We start from the raw sequence: 14,857 nt of genomic DNA on the forward strand, positions 1-14,857 counted from the left end.
GTTCTCTTATTTATGCACTAATATGACAATAACCCACACATTCATAAAAACACGGAGGCTGATGCTGACTTCTCCTTACCGCATTCAAACAATGTTCCAAGCTCTACACTTTTGCTACTTTTTTATTAATGGGATATTAAATCAAAAATTTTGCAGTTAGTAAATTAGTTTGTAATTATATTATTCTGTGTACAAGTATTATTATATTAGAAAAATAAAAAGAACAAACGTGACAACTCAGCCGACATTGTCGCAAGATTGTCGATTCAAACAAAATTTTTCAAATCGATACCACAGGAATCGCACAACTCGTAGTCAATACAATATGAATGTGGGTCCATCTGTATCTGTATACCCGCAAACTCGCCAGCACTTCCAAGGTATGTATGTATACACCTTGAACAGTGACGTTTCGACTAATGTTTTGTGCACAGTTATTATTTTGCTTAATTTGTATTGACAAATGCTGATGGATCCTTTCTTATTTTCATAATAGTCTTCAGTCTAAGATATTGAAGTTGCGAATACATATTCACATACATTCATGTAAGTACTCCTGTAGCCAACTACCGGTTAAACCTCATCTTGGGCAATTAACCCAARAGCGCCAACAAAAATTTCTGATAATGACTTTGAGTTATTTAACAGCGAATTGACAATAATAACCGAAACTTTTGTGTACGTGTGATCATACATCCCTTTCTTACGCAAAGGCCTTTGAGCTAAACTTTCTGTATGTGTAGTTTTCATGCTAATTCTTTAAATGTGTTGTTGTGTTGTTTCGTGTGTGACTTCGCATTTGAATACGTACAAATAAAGCAACAAAGTCAAATACCAGCAACACGCGTTAAACGACAACAACACTTTTTTATTGTCAACCCCTGCAACGGAATCACCAAGGCAGCAACTCATCAATCAAAATTTTGTTACTTCTCCCATGCCACCATCAATATTTCGTGCGAAGACCCAGTGCATGAATGTCTCTAAAAAACAAATATAAGACAGGGTTATGTTACCTACATATCTATGTATGCACGTATGCGTATTGCAAAACGAAAAAGACAAAAACACTCAATTTATGAATGGCAAATATGTCACATAAATACATACATATATGTACATACATGTGTGTATGTGTTTTGCAATTATTCTGCGTATTAGTCCATAAAGAAATCGGCTGCCATTTGAGAAAAATTCCCATGTGGGGTTTCGCTGGGATTGGCACATAAGCCTAATTTAGTGTCGCCGGTCTTCGTATTTTGACTGGATGTTGGCTATTTGAAGCGTTGTAGATCACTTCTGTCATTAATTGTCAATCTTTCTTGCTGCTTGTGTTAAAAATAGCAACTTTTGGCTCCTGCAAATAAGAGCGTCYCAGCTAGCTCAGCTCATTTCAGTGTACCTTTGTACCCCCACATGSATGGGTCACAAGCACTGGTTTCACTATAATTTGTATGCATGTGTGACATTGTTTTTCTGTGAAGATAATTCAGTTAATGGCAGATGAAGGGGTTTCCAAAGTTTGAAAATCTTAATTACATACATATGTAATATGTATGTATGTATATGTTTACGTGCATGTACATTAGAGTGTCCGCTACTGCCCAAGCCGATTTTTCTTCACAAACACACATCGAATTTAGTTTTGCGGTAAAGAAAATCACATTTCTTTCCCCATTGGATTTTTTGATATTTTGAATTATCCAAGTAAATCTACAGCTTTGGATAAGTGATATTTTAATACAATATCTAGAAAAATGCGAAATCTGGAATAGAAGGACTTTKGGATCCCACAGGCACCGTAAGTTAACCAAGGCTTGCTAATCCCAGTGCCCAGCAGAGCAACACAAAGTTTTTGCCTTTCTTGCATGTGCACCACCGCTGTGTTAAAACATCTACATAAGTTTCATCATGAAATCTCGCAATTAACCTATTATCGGACTGAGTTCCCCCTTGTAGAAAACTAGGCAAACTAGTGTTTCAGAGTGGATCCTGTCACAAATTCTCTGCTTCTGGATACCTAAGCAGCCAGACACCTGGCAACTTTGCGAACGGGTGCTACAAAAGTATCTACATACATATTACCTTTGCTATAAGCATKTTGATCCGTATATCAGCGTTCACTTGGCTTGTTCAGCTCAATCGACCCTTCCAATAGCTTCTACTAGTGAATTACTTATATAAAAATTTAGCTGAGATAAACCAACACAATATCCGAGGAAGGAATAGTTTCTGTTAGTTTTACTATTTAGCTAAAAGTTTCCTTTCATTGTATTATGAATTTTCAGCTGCGTGAAGTTATTCCATAAATTCCAATAAGTAGGTATGTCGCACTTGTATATAGAAAACAACAAAAATTCATAGCAGCTCGTTGGTAAACAAAAACTTGGGCGAACGAAAACCTTAACGTCAATACATATATATCCTAATGAAATATGTCACGGAGGGGAATATTGCGAGTAATCAWGGATCAAAAACATTGATTCGTATAAATAACACATTTTAAAGTAAAACCTATATTGGGGTAACTGGAAACATAAGCATAAGTGTAATTTATTAGCAGTTTCGTCTGGATCACTTTAGCGGTCTTCTCCAATTTCTTCTTCTTCCACTTCTCATATATACATATATGAATTAAATATAYTTTATTAATAGATAGAATAGAAGTTCGACAGCAATTGTGTCATGCGCTCAAAAATTAAACAGAGTTCTAATAGTGGTCGCCCCATGACAGGCAGAGSCGTATTTCCTGTAGCTTCCTGAAAATCCAGTAGTCGTTCAGGTATGCAAAAAACTCAAACAGATCTTGAATAAATTGTTCCAGGAAACTCCATTAGAGATTTATAGAAAGAATAGTTGAAATCGGCTGCCGAAAGCGCTTCGTGATTTTCGAGATATCTATGCACATTTAGCCACTTATGTCATGATGTTGTCTGTATGTATGTATGTATATACATATTTGATGTAATTTTAATTTGCAACTGACATTTACGCATCATTTTCTAAAAGAGTCTAACTTTTTGTCTGCTTTTATATTTTTAAAGGATCCGTTCGGCTTCCTGAATATTTCATTAAATCGTAAATTACGAGTATTTTATGGGCATATTCATTCAAAAGAAACTATCTGTAAGCACGTAAAGTACCTAAAATCATAAATTTTGTACACAGTGGGCGTAAAAACATTATTATTATGATACAAATTTTATAATCAAGTCATTATTGTATCAAAACTCAAAAGGCGTAAAGAATTTAATATGCATATGTATGTGCATGTGTGCGTTCGCTGTCATCATGGGCGACAGCGAATCTTTAACCAATTACAGTAGCGATTTTGACAGCCCCGTTATTAATGTCGCAGATGCCATAAAACAAGAATTGCTCTCTGATGAAGCGTTAAAGTATACGAAGAGAAATGACGGAATGCTTGCTGACAGCACAGTAATTAAAAACTCGCTGCAGTATTGGCGATTTTCGTCAGTCTGGGTTGAGCGACAGGGCGTATGAGTAACATTGCACTGTCCATGTACACCGCGACCAATTTCGAGATGGGGAAGGTTAATTGTGCGTGAAAATTGAAAGTTAAGCGCATAGAGTCACCGATGAATATTTCCATTATTGGATTGTGTTGCGAAGTGCGCACAAATTAAAATTTTTAATAATAAATTTAATAAAACACTCTCACGCAAGCTTACATAGCACAAGTACGTATATGAATGTGCGAAGGATAATCGAAAGTGTCACTTTGCGGCGGTAGATCAACCTTTTGATGTCATTACTTCCATGTGACGCCGATTTAATCGCTCAGAGATGATTCAAAATCAAATTACAAAAAAATGAACAGAATCTAGTGTTAATTGCTTTTACCACTTTTTATAACTCTTATTTCATCTCATTTTGCAGCCCACTCGTTACAACAAAATCATATTAATTTATTGTGCGCTCCCGCACTCCTAGTCATGTCACCTATACTTTATTGCCGTTATTTCGCCACAAAACGCATTCTTCTTATTCGTTTCTACTATCAAGCTATTAAAAAATATCCGTGTAAAGTTTCTCAAATTGGAATTCCACAGCGTTGGGCCCTGTTGCATGCAACAGTCTGCTGTAGTTACCAATTCATATCCCAAGCCTGTTGGTGAATGAATGTTACTGAACAGAATGGCTTGAATGTACGCATGCTCATGGCAAAAGCCGCGGTAAGAAAACAGAACATGGGCAGCCGCACCACCCCCGCATCAGTGCAATGGCTTACGAACAACAAGCCGAAACGATGCGACACGATTCCATACTTCCGAACAATTCACCTATTAATTCTGCCGCTGTTGCTGCACACTTCATTGAATATAAAAACCAGCAACAGTCCGCAATTCATCCTGAGTTGCTCACTCGTCGTCAGCCTGTTGCTTTGGTCGCTGCAAACAGCGGCATTTCGCCTGAATCATATTCGAACGCAACGGAAACAAAGTAACGTAAACACTCAACGTGCCGTGTAATTCTGTAAAGTGTTTGAACATTTTGGTGGCTAATTCGGCAGGTAGCAAGATTCCTTAATCCTCAAACACTGGCCATTTCAAATTTAAATTGATTGGTAACATGCCTCGTTAGCTTCAATTAGCCGCGGTGTGTGAATTTCTATATAAGTTCTGTATAAGTGAAGTGTGGGTTTATTGAATTAAAAAAAAAAAATCTAAAAAAAAATAATAGTAACATAATAAGCTTGGTTGGYATCGCTGTGAAATTTGTAACAGCAACACGCCACTTCGCTTGTCTTCAACAAATTACTTGAATTAATATAATAAGTGTGCTTAAGTAAATAGCGTTTGTGTTGACAAGTGGAATTCGCTTATAAACTGCTGCTTTCTCACAAGCGCCACATTCTTGAACAAACAATTTACTTTTTGGATTAACAGCAACAGCAACGAAACGCGGTAGGTATACTTTGAGGCGTCGGACATAATTGCTTTTTCTTAAAGACTTTGCGAGTTCTTGAAGCGTTTTGCCTAAATTCCAATTTCCAATTATAGATTATTTAAATTCGATTGATAAAATATTACTCTCCACATGCAAGTAATGTACTTAAATTGCATTTGCGACTTGCCCAAATTGTTCCATAAGTAATAGTGTTAAAAGGTCGCATAGCGTAAAATATCAGACAAAGTACATAATGAATTGATTCTCATTTAATAAACGATTAAAAAGGAAACTAAATTTAACGCTTCGTCTCCTTCTCAGATACTCGTGGGCTTCCTAAGTGTGCATAGGCAMACAAGTCCTTTAGCCTTCTATGTAAATGCTTTTATTAAATTAAAAATCTAAAATCTTATTTCCAAACACACTGACTGTTGGACTCATGAAGCACACACACTTGCGCTTATTACTACAATTGGCTGCTTTTGCACACTCACACGGATATTATAGATAGTAATCTGTGCAATATATATACCTACATATATATATGAATGTAAGCGATGTCACCAACTTTAACTATTATTTTTTTCTTTTGTTATTTACCATCGGAGGAAACTTCTTTCCAGAATGCAGTTGAATGGGACGACCAACTGAAAACGAGACAGAAAAATGCGAAAATATTTATTCGTTTTTATAACAATTTCATGAAAAAATGAGGTCCGCTCGTTTCCAACTTTTTTTAGTTTTTCATCAGAATTAAGTTATTTACTCTAATATTCAAATTCTCTAAAACGAAACATAGTCAGTTGCACCTTAGATGCCGAATTCTTGATAAATTCAAGAAWCTGAAGAATTCAATTCACACAATATGTGCGTTTTCATGTGATAGAGCGTTAAAAGTACAAATGTCCCATTGAAGTAATAGAATACCTCTGCTTCTTTGCAAAATAATGTCAAGCGTCGAGTAAAAGCCGATACAAAGATAACTTCATTATTATTATATATACAAAATAAGTAAAAGCTCTTGGTAAACTTTATAGTTATATGCGGTATTAAATTTCAAAAAGCAAAATTGAAAGCAAACGTTTTTCGAATGGTTTAGATTGCATCGTTACGATGTTTGCGGTGCTTAAATATACTCGGATGACATGCGAACTAATATTATTGATATKTTCAAGTATTTGTACATTACGCTTTACCTTAGCACTAAATGAGTCAATCCTCGAAACTAAATATTATATTGTTCTAATATTACAATAATTATGGTAAATTTATTACTACTTTCCTATTAAGGAATGAAATCCCTTGAAATAGCGAAGATGAAGTTGATAAGCAAACAGAATTGTCTCCCCAAAAAATCTTGTCCGGTACATAGTTCATGGTTCATAGTCCGCGCATTAAACTAATTTCTGTATCTTACTCGTATACAAACTATGAAGTTTTCATAGCAACACATATTTTGGCTCTAAGCTATTTTTCACTCACCAACCTCTAACGAAAAACTAAAAGTTTAAAGTGTTGAAATATTAAAGAAATTACAAATACAGTTGAACTTCCATAACTCGAACTATTGAATTGGCAATAGAAGCCAAATTTCCTTTCATAACTCTAAGTCTCTCTAACTCAATAATTTTTTGTGGATTATGGTGATTCGAGTTAGGGAAGTTCAACTGTACTACCAATTGAATTAAATTAATTTCAAAACAAATATTTACTGTCGCGATACGCTTGACGGATGCAGAGAAAAGGTCTATTGGCTGCTTTTCAAATGCTAGAAATAATTTATTAAATTAAATCATTTTCGGCATCCATTAATGTTAAGTGAGAAGTACAGCACTTAAGACGGTAGAACGACAATATCGGTGAAAGCGTAGATGTTGCATGCAATCTTCGAAAATGATTTGTGAACTTGTGAGGAAAATTGCGCGGTGATGCCTAGGAGACGCTATTATGTCTGGAGAAATGTATGGATAACTACTTTGTGTACGTCTGAACGTCTGTACGGATGTATTTTATTACATACATTCATATTTATAATAAATGAATGAGAAGCATTTGAAAGACAGGCGGAAGTGCGCCAACCAAGTTGAGACAGAGCCGTTCCACTTACTCCAGGCGCACTACGCAATTCAATGACTAACAAGAATTGGCTACATTAAATTAAAAACATACTGAGAGCATAAATGTAGCGAGAAGAAAATAAGAAATGAAGGAATTTAATTGTTCCACTGGAAAATAGCTGCAAACTCTTTTCTGTGCAATGTTTTTTTTTTTTATTATATTGAGTATAAGCAATTTGCTGCACATTTTTGTATCTAGAGTATATTTAATAAAAAGGGAAATTGTATAGAAATTTCTCGCAAAAAATTTTTGAAAAATCTCTCTAAATACTTCAAATTCACCTACGGCATTTGTTGAAAGACAAATATGTATGTAACAAGTAAACAACCTTGTTTTCTCAGTTTTTTCATCATTTCTCTCTTTCCGGACTTTTATCTTCGCTCAMCTTTTCCAAATCCTTGTGAGCAGTATTTATTGTTAGCCTTATGCATTACATTACTTATGCCAAAATAGCATCCTTTTCCTAAGATAAAGCATACTCCAATCCTAATCGAAACATAAATTCATTTTTAGTGGAAACAAAACTCATTTGTAGATTCAGAACAATTTGACTGGCGATTCCTCCTCCACAAATGTTAAAAAATCAATATCCTAATAATAGTAAAAAAGCTGACAAATCTATTAATAGGAATCAATGCGTCAGGTTCGGCATTTCCTTTCTTGTATGTGCCCAAAGACTAAATCCGCCACAAATATGGGTACAAACGCTCACACATCAAAGCACTTGGATTTGCATATATAAAAAGTCGCACGCATTTTAATGTGAACCGTCGACGATCTATGCGGCTTCCTTGCCTTTAAGTGGGGATGTTTCTCGTGAGAAAAAAACGTTGTAAACGTTCGTTGAAGTCAATTAGGTGTGATTTTAGATTGCGCCGAGATCACAGTTTACATCTATGCATGCGTATATGTGTATATATTTAAAGTTAATTTCTTTTTATGTTAAGTTCAAATGAAATGCAGCAATTATATTTGGTGCTTTGGGTTAAATTATTTTACCACAATTGGAATGGAAATATGCATAAAATCGAAARGAATGATAGAATAATAAAGATAAAATCACCAGGTAAGAGTTATGTCTGTTTAAAGAAAGGTACTTTAATTAGCGAGCTTTTTTGCTGCATAAAGGTACTTTTTACGAACACACACTCGTAATAATAATGTAAAGTATGCAAACACTATACAAAACTGGGCAGTGATCGGTTAGATTAGAAATTGTATTTTTACTACTATAATACCACTTGCGTATGTAGCTATTAATGTAAACATAAAACTGCTCAAGAATACTTTGGATTTATCCTGCAAATATCCGAGAACGAAAATAAAAACCACTTATATATTAGCCACAGGCGCACTCAAAACTGACAAATAGCAAACCATTTTTCACCTGTGCTTGAAGGAGAAAGGCAACGCTAAAATCTGCACCTACACGTGTTCCTTCTGCATAGTTGAAAAGGGCTATGATAAGCACACAGACATACCTGCAAACATATGAGTAACATTGGAATGGGCTTTATGGTTTGCGAACAAATGTAATAGTCACACTACGTGTAGAAAGATTTTCTGTTAAGGTTTAACGAATAATTGTACATTTGTACATACAAATCCTTTTGCTCTGAAAAGGAAAGAAAAATAAATTCATAATAAATAGCGATATAATCGATTAAATCCAGGTTTGTTCATCAAATAATACAAATAGATTTACGAGTGGAAACATGTCTTATGTAACACATGTGTATGTACATCCGAATGTAAGCACGTACGTATGTTTATTTCATAAATGTGTAGACCGAGAATATTTGTTCACATACATATACACATATGCATGTACTTTAATTCTCATGTAGTATGTATACAATGCACAAAAAAAGTGGCCGTAATGAGAATGGAGATAAAGAGGCATAAATTGGGTTAATTTCGTCTACAAGTTTGCCACAGGATTTTTCACAAATGAAGTATGCATAAAATGTATTAAAGGACAGAAACGGGCATTATCTTGGGCCGTCACATGTCAAGTTGACGTAAATTGCGTTCGCCAACTTCGAAACCCTAATAATTTTAAACAAGATTACAAACGATGATAAAGTTGTCCTACAACCTTTGGTTGATTGATTGGTTGTAAAAAGGAGGCGCCCTGGAATATGTTCCGCCTCAGTTGAAGGCTAGGCATTAGAAAAGATAATGTTCTACCGTCTCATGATCCTTCGACACATGGTCAGTATTCTGTCGAATCTAGTTTTCCAATTTTGTAAAGTTGGGATCTTAAGGGTAGGTGCAAAGCCCTRGAAGAAGGAGCTGTTTGGTCTGTCCACCATCAACACGACCCCAAAGTAACTTTGTGGTATGGTCTGTGTAGCTTATGTTCGAATACCTGAGGAGCTGAATGGCCTTGGACAGGTTAGGGGAACTGTGTCTTCAGCGTGTCATCTGCTTTTTCTATTTCTTCTATTCCTTTATGACCGGGTACCCAGATGATATTAACYGAGCTACCTACCGAGAGTCTAGTTATAGCCTGCTTGCATAAACTGACATAATTAGAACAAATAGCAATATGAAGAAACTAAAACCAATATTTATCTTCTAATCTTTGTAATTTGCTTTATTCGGATCTTAATTAAAATAATTCTCATAAAGTGAAACACAAATTAATATAAAGACCTAAATTTATTAATGTATCATTCAACTAACGGCAAACGCTTCGGATGACTAGAGGATCGCATGTGTTTCCAATGTCAGAAGACATTGCCAATATACTTAGTTCACAATTATGCATTTTACATGCTCGTATATTGCATATGTAGTTTTGCTTTGAGGCTCAATGGCTATGTTCCACAGTTTAAATATTTATTTCAAACAATTTGATAATCTTATATTAAGATGAAGAATCGCTTTTTATGTACATATTATATTTCAAACAATTTGATAAAATTCTCATTTATCAGATCAATACAATTTCCTAAATTTGGACTGCCGAGCATATTTTAGTTCAGAAATTGTTAAAATTTTCCACAGCAATTCTGACATTGAGCTCCGGGTACGCTCAAGAAGTATACATGTACATGTACATATACATATGTACATACATATAAGTATGTATGCAGATACATATTTGTATGGAACAACATTTTTGTTCTTTGGCATCTACCGGGTTTGCATAAAGAGCTATGCGCGCTATTTACTCCGAGAATTACTTCAATAATTTCAAAATAAAATGAAATTTGTTCGAAATTTTCAGACAAACGATGTGAAAACTAATACAGGAATATCCGGAATAGGGCGTAAACTAGGGTCGTTATTTGCGATTTCAAATAATTCAAATGTATTGAAAATATGATGAAGTATTTGTGAAGATAGCCTACTTGTTGTATGTACATTGTTTGTATGTACATAAATATTGTTTGTTTTAGAATTGAAAAAATACAGAAATCACGTGCACATTTCGGTGCTTACTTAACTACATATGTACAATATAATAGTATCATATCTTTCACAATAAATATGATTAATTAGCAATTTAATATATTTAAATTGCTCTTGGTTACAGTTTCAAAGGATAAATAAATTAATTAAACCGTCGTTATTTATTTACATATACATGTAAATAATATAAATCGTGTGTAAATGGGTAAAAACTAACGGCATATAACCAGCAATGTTTATTGTTGTGTCAATAACTGATATCACGAAATTCGGAAGCTCAGCTTGTCCACAACAAAGCAATATAGACTATGTATGTGTAAGTGCTTATTTATGTATTTATTATATTTGTTATTTGTGCGTATGTACATATGTCTATGTGATGTTTGAATAAATAAAAAAGGCACATACACTCGCAGCGCACTCATGTGTGTTAGTGATTGTTTCTTGAATAGACGAACGAGTGAAACCTCATGCATGGCAATGACAGCACGAAATGCATCAGTGGCAATTGTCGAACTGCACACACTATCTCATTACATTTACACTCATGCATATAAACGCGCAACTTTAAAATATTATATGGTACATACATACATATGGTAATATGTTTAGTATATATGCATGGACTTGTACCCATAAGCGCATTTTATGTAGGTATGTACATATATGTAACCACAAATAAATCGACAAACAAATACTACTAGGATGCCGTTCTGATTGCTTGACTGATGGAGCATATGATGTTGAGTTAATGGATGGTAATGCACCTGTAGACCTCAAAATCGTAGTGTGGGACGTAGACTTTGCCATTCAGAATATTTACACACGAACTAAAGGGTGTCAAATTATGTGACTCTGCAAGTTACTGCCATCATTACAGACTAATGCACCAAATTGTTCATGAATAAATTTGGTTTCAATAACTGCTATCTTTAAGGTTTTGAGACAGTCATTTCGAACAATTATTTTAATAGTAATTAATAGGAACTACTTGAGAAGCTAAAGGTTTCAAATAATCCTTTTGTCTATATTTTATCAGAAACGATTTTATCTTTATTGAAATATATATAGAGAATCGATCTAATTAAATGACGTTAGCATCAATAAATCTGAAAAATACAGATAATGACAAAACTACTGTTGAATGTATGCCAGAAACTGGAGTGATTTTGTTTCAGTTGAACATAAATAACTGCATACATAATAGAAGCAAAGAGCTTTTAATAAATAGAAAATTAAATTACACAGTGAATAAAASCTAGGTTAAATACAATTAAATGTTGCCGCCATGTCCGTCGTAGTTACATGTTGATAATTACGAATTTATCGTCAATGTGCCGCTGGCAATCACGCCAAAAAGGGACGAATTGTTACAGTGCTAGAACTGGAAATATGCACACTTACGTACATATTTAGTAGTTTAGCTCACTTTTCATTCATAACGTCATCACAAATSACTCACTCCAACTTTCCTCATGACCGCATCAAGCAAATGTGCCTGCGATGTCTATATGCAGTTTTAATGGTACATCCGTCGTCTGAAGCATATACTATACATACATGTATGTATGTACATTTGAGGCAAGCCGAGAGTTACATCGTTACGATTTATGTGACAATAAATCACCAAAAACTATTTGCGGAAATATTATAAAAAGTCGTAAAAATTTCCCAGAGAAATCTATGTATATAACGACGAAAATCAAATAATTTTATTTATGCTATTTTATTTTTTGCAGAACTATGAAAGCTGCTACTAGACTTTGTCCCATCATAGTTTTGATTTGCGCAGCGCGACTCGTGTGTACGGCTCAACAACGGTACCACCACAGCAGCATTGTCGGGTACCCTCTCGACTACGCGGACGTCAGATTAATACAGGTAAGTAAAATACAATTTTGGACCATTTCAAAAGGCAGTTTCAGTTCAGAGAAAATAGTTGTATTGGTGTATATTGATTACCGAAGAATGCACAGCGACCTTAGGTCTATTGTAGTGTACATAAGGAAACACATATTTACTTTAGAGATATTCAATAGCTATAAAAACAAAAACAATTATTTATATTCAATATAATTTGGCAAATTTCCTTGAAAAACTTTAAAGTCGTGGAAATTTATTCTCAAAACTCGCGTTTTGAGCACCATTGTTTTAGAGCAACTTAGAGTCATCAGCCATGAATCCCTTTACGTGACGTCAATATTAAAGACCAGAGAGAGAGTTTGCCATCAAAACAAACAAAAATGAAACAATAAATTATTTCGAGTGGAGTGTAGGCGTCCGAAAAGTTTAACACTTTAAGTCATAGCGATGTCGTAGATATTTGAGTGCATATCTGCGTTTTTATAAACATTTTCCAGCGGCATAAATTTAACCATGTGTTATTTAGCTCTTCACATTACGTTTATTTTATTAACACTAATTATTCCTAGGGTAATAACGGAGACCGTACAAGGTATAACAAATCATTTTTTAAACGGCGAGCCATTGTTTCATAAGGGCTGCGTCAATAGCAGCGGTTTTGGCGATAAAAAAAATTGATTAACAAATTCTTTGTAGATTTTTATTTAAAACAAATTGCAGCTTTTTTGCATAATGTTCACCATCCAATGTACCAAACAACTTTTCCGGTAATTCGCTTTGAAAACACAATCTTCCCTTTCCACTTCCGTTCGTGTGTTGAAACTTTTATTTGACAGCTAATTGTTAACGCCAAATGAGCCGAGCATAATCTTCATTTACGCTTGTTTTCTTCTGAATCAGCAACATAATCATGAGTTTCCCGTGCGATACCTTTATACCATTTCTATTCGTTTTTATACCACACACATTAATACAATCTAAACATCTGAAAATTTTTATTCTGACCTCCCCTCACAACTCCCGTTTATTCCGCATGTACTCGCATAAGTCACAAACTTTTTAATAAGCAGCATCGCGTCCAGTCCGCACAGAGATGATGGCGCAAATGCACAGTAACATTCTTTATATTTGCACTGATACAAATGTAAGCACAGATTATACGTGCGACATTGAAGTACGAAGAACACCACCCCCACGTATGTATGACTTGTTTATGTTTATAAAACTCGAAAGTCAACAAAAGTTTATATGCGTGATTGCACTAATTTCCAATGCACAAGCATTTATTCTTTGTTTTGCCGAAAAGAAATAGTATAATATTTTTTGTTTCTCAATAACTCTAGCCTCTCAAATAGTTAGCTTCTGTAAACTCTCAAACAATTAGCTTGTTTTAAATTTGTCTCACTAAGTGATCTGCTAGGCTTGAAGTTAAGGATTTAAACCAGTTCTATACAGAGCTAGTGGTGTAGTGTAGTAGTGTTGTAACCGTAGATATGTTCAACTGATTTGTGACGACTTTCGAAGACAACGAGTTTGCCCTAATTAAAATACTTCAAGGTTTTTGGTTCTTATAAGCAACCCTAACCAGATACTCGTATAATGCACATATTTATATATTATTTTTGAGTAGAGAAGAATAAGAAAATGCATCAGACTGGTAGGTCTACTGTACCTATTAACGACTTTGTGTTCAGCGATGCACAACGGCCAAAACATTCAGGTATAAACAGCATAACAATGATATGAGAGTTATATCAATCTGAGGGAGCGATTGAGCCGTTCGCACATGGGGTGGTGACAATCTGCTCGTATGCATTTTCGCATGACATGGCTACGTTTATAGGCATATGTATGCATGCGGCATGTAATCAATGCAGGCTCGTAATAATGCACATAATGAAATTGACTTTAGTTGAGTAACTGTAAAAACATCGTTATCAATTTCGAGAATGGCATTATGAAACTGAAACATCATCGCATCCATTTGTAGCAGTACAAGCACAGATATTTTGATAAAGGCTTAGCCTAMAAATATGTACTATGTACCTATCAAATGTTTGCCTGTTGCGAATTTAGAGGTAATGTTTGTAGGGATCCATATCTGGGATTCCACCATTTACTGGCAGGCGTTACGGCCCGGTAAAAATTAATTTTTTTACTCAAAACCTTACGACTTAATTAAAATCAGTGATTTATTGCTTTATTTATTTTTTATATTTACAGAAAGACTTCTCGCTGGATAAACGAAACAAACCATCTCTGTCAATCGTGAATCCTTTGGATGTGCTGCGGCAACGTTTGTTACTAGAGATTGCTCGAAGGCAAATGAAAGAGAATACAAGACAGGTAATCGAAATGGAAAGAACCTAAGAATGAACAGACTTATCAACAACATTGTAATTAGTCCTTCGAAACTGTGCTTTCTCTATATGTTGCTATAAAAATTATGCAATGACAATTATCAACCTCTCAATATAATTTCTCAACAACTCTGCTTAAGGATGGCTTAAATATAGCATTTTCGGCTTTCAAACTTACAAATCAA

At 34.7% G+C, this 14,857-nt stretch overlaps 1 protein-coding gene across 2 annotated transcripts in view; it reads left to right on the forward strand.

Annotated features, from left to right (window-relative positions):
• Window positions 1-4,393: 4,393 nt before the first annotated feature.
• LOC108974362 overlaps window positions 4,394-14,857 on the forward strand; it is a 12,029-nt gene continuing 1,565 nt past the window's right edge. The window contains exons 1-3 of one of the 2 annotated variants that reach the window (XM_018942127.1): window positions 4,394-4,928; window positions 12,189-12,330; window positions 14,536-14,658. In XM_018942127.1, the coding sequence (XP_018797672.1) occupies window positions 12,193-12,330; window positions 14,536-14,658 (261 nt within the window). In that variant the 5' untranslated portion in view covers window positions 4,394-4,928; window positions 12,189-12,192. Of the gene's footprint in view, window positions 4,929-10,678; window positions 10,766-12,188; window positions 12,331-14,535; window positions 14,659-14,857 lie in introns of those variants that run through there. The other variant, XM_018942126.1, reaches the window with a different exon arrangement.

This window comes from Bactrocera latifrons, unplaced genomic scaffold (assembly GCF_001853355.1).
Source record: "Bactrocera latifrons isolate USDA-ARS-PBARC rearing strain unplaced genomic scaffold, ASM185335v1 scaffold_55, whole genome shotgun sequence".
NCBI classification, from domain to species: domain Eukaryota; kingdom Metazoa; phylum Arthropoda; class Insecta; order Diptera; family Tephritidae; genus Bactrocera; species Bactrocera latifrons.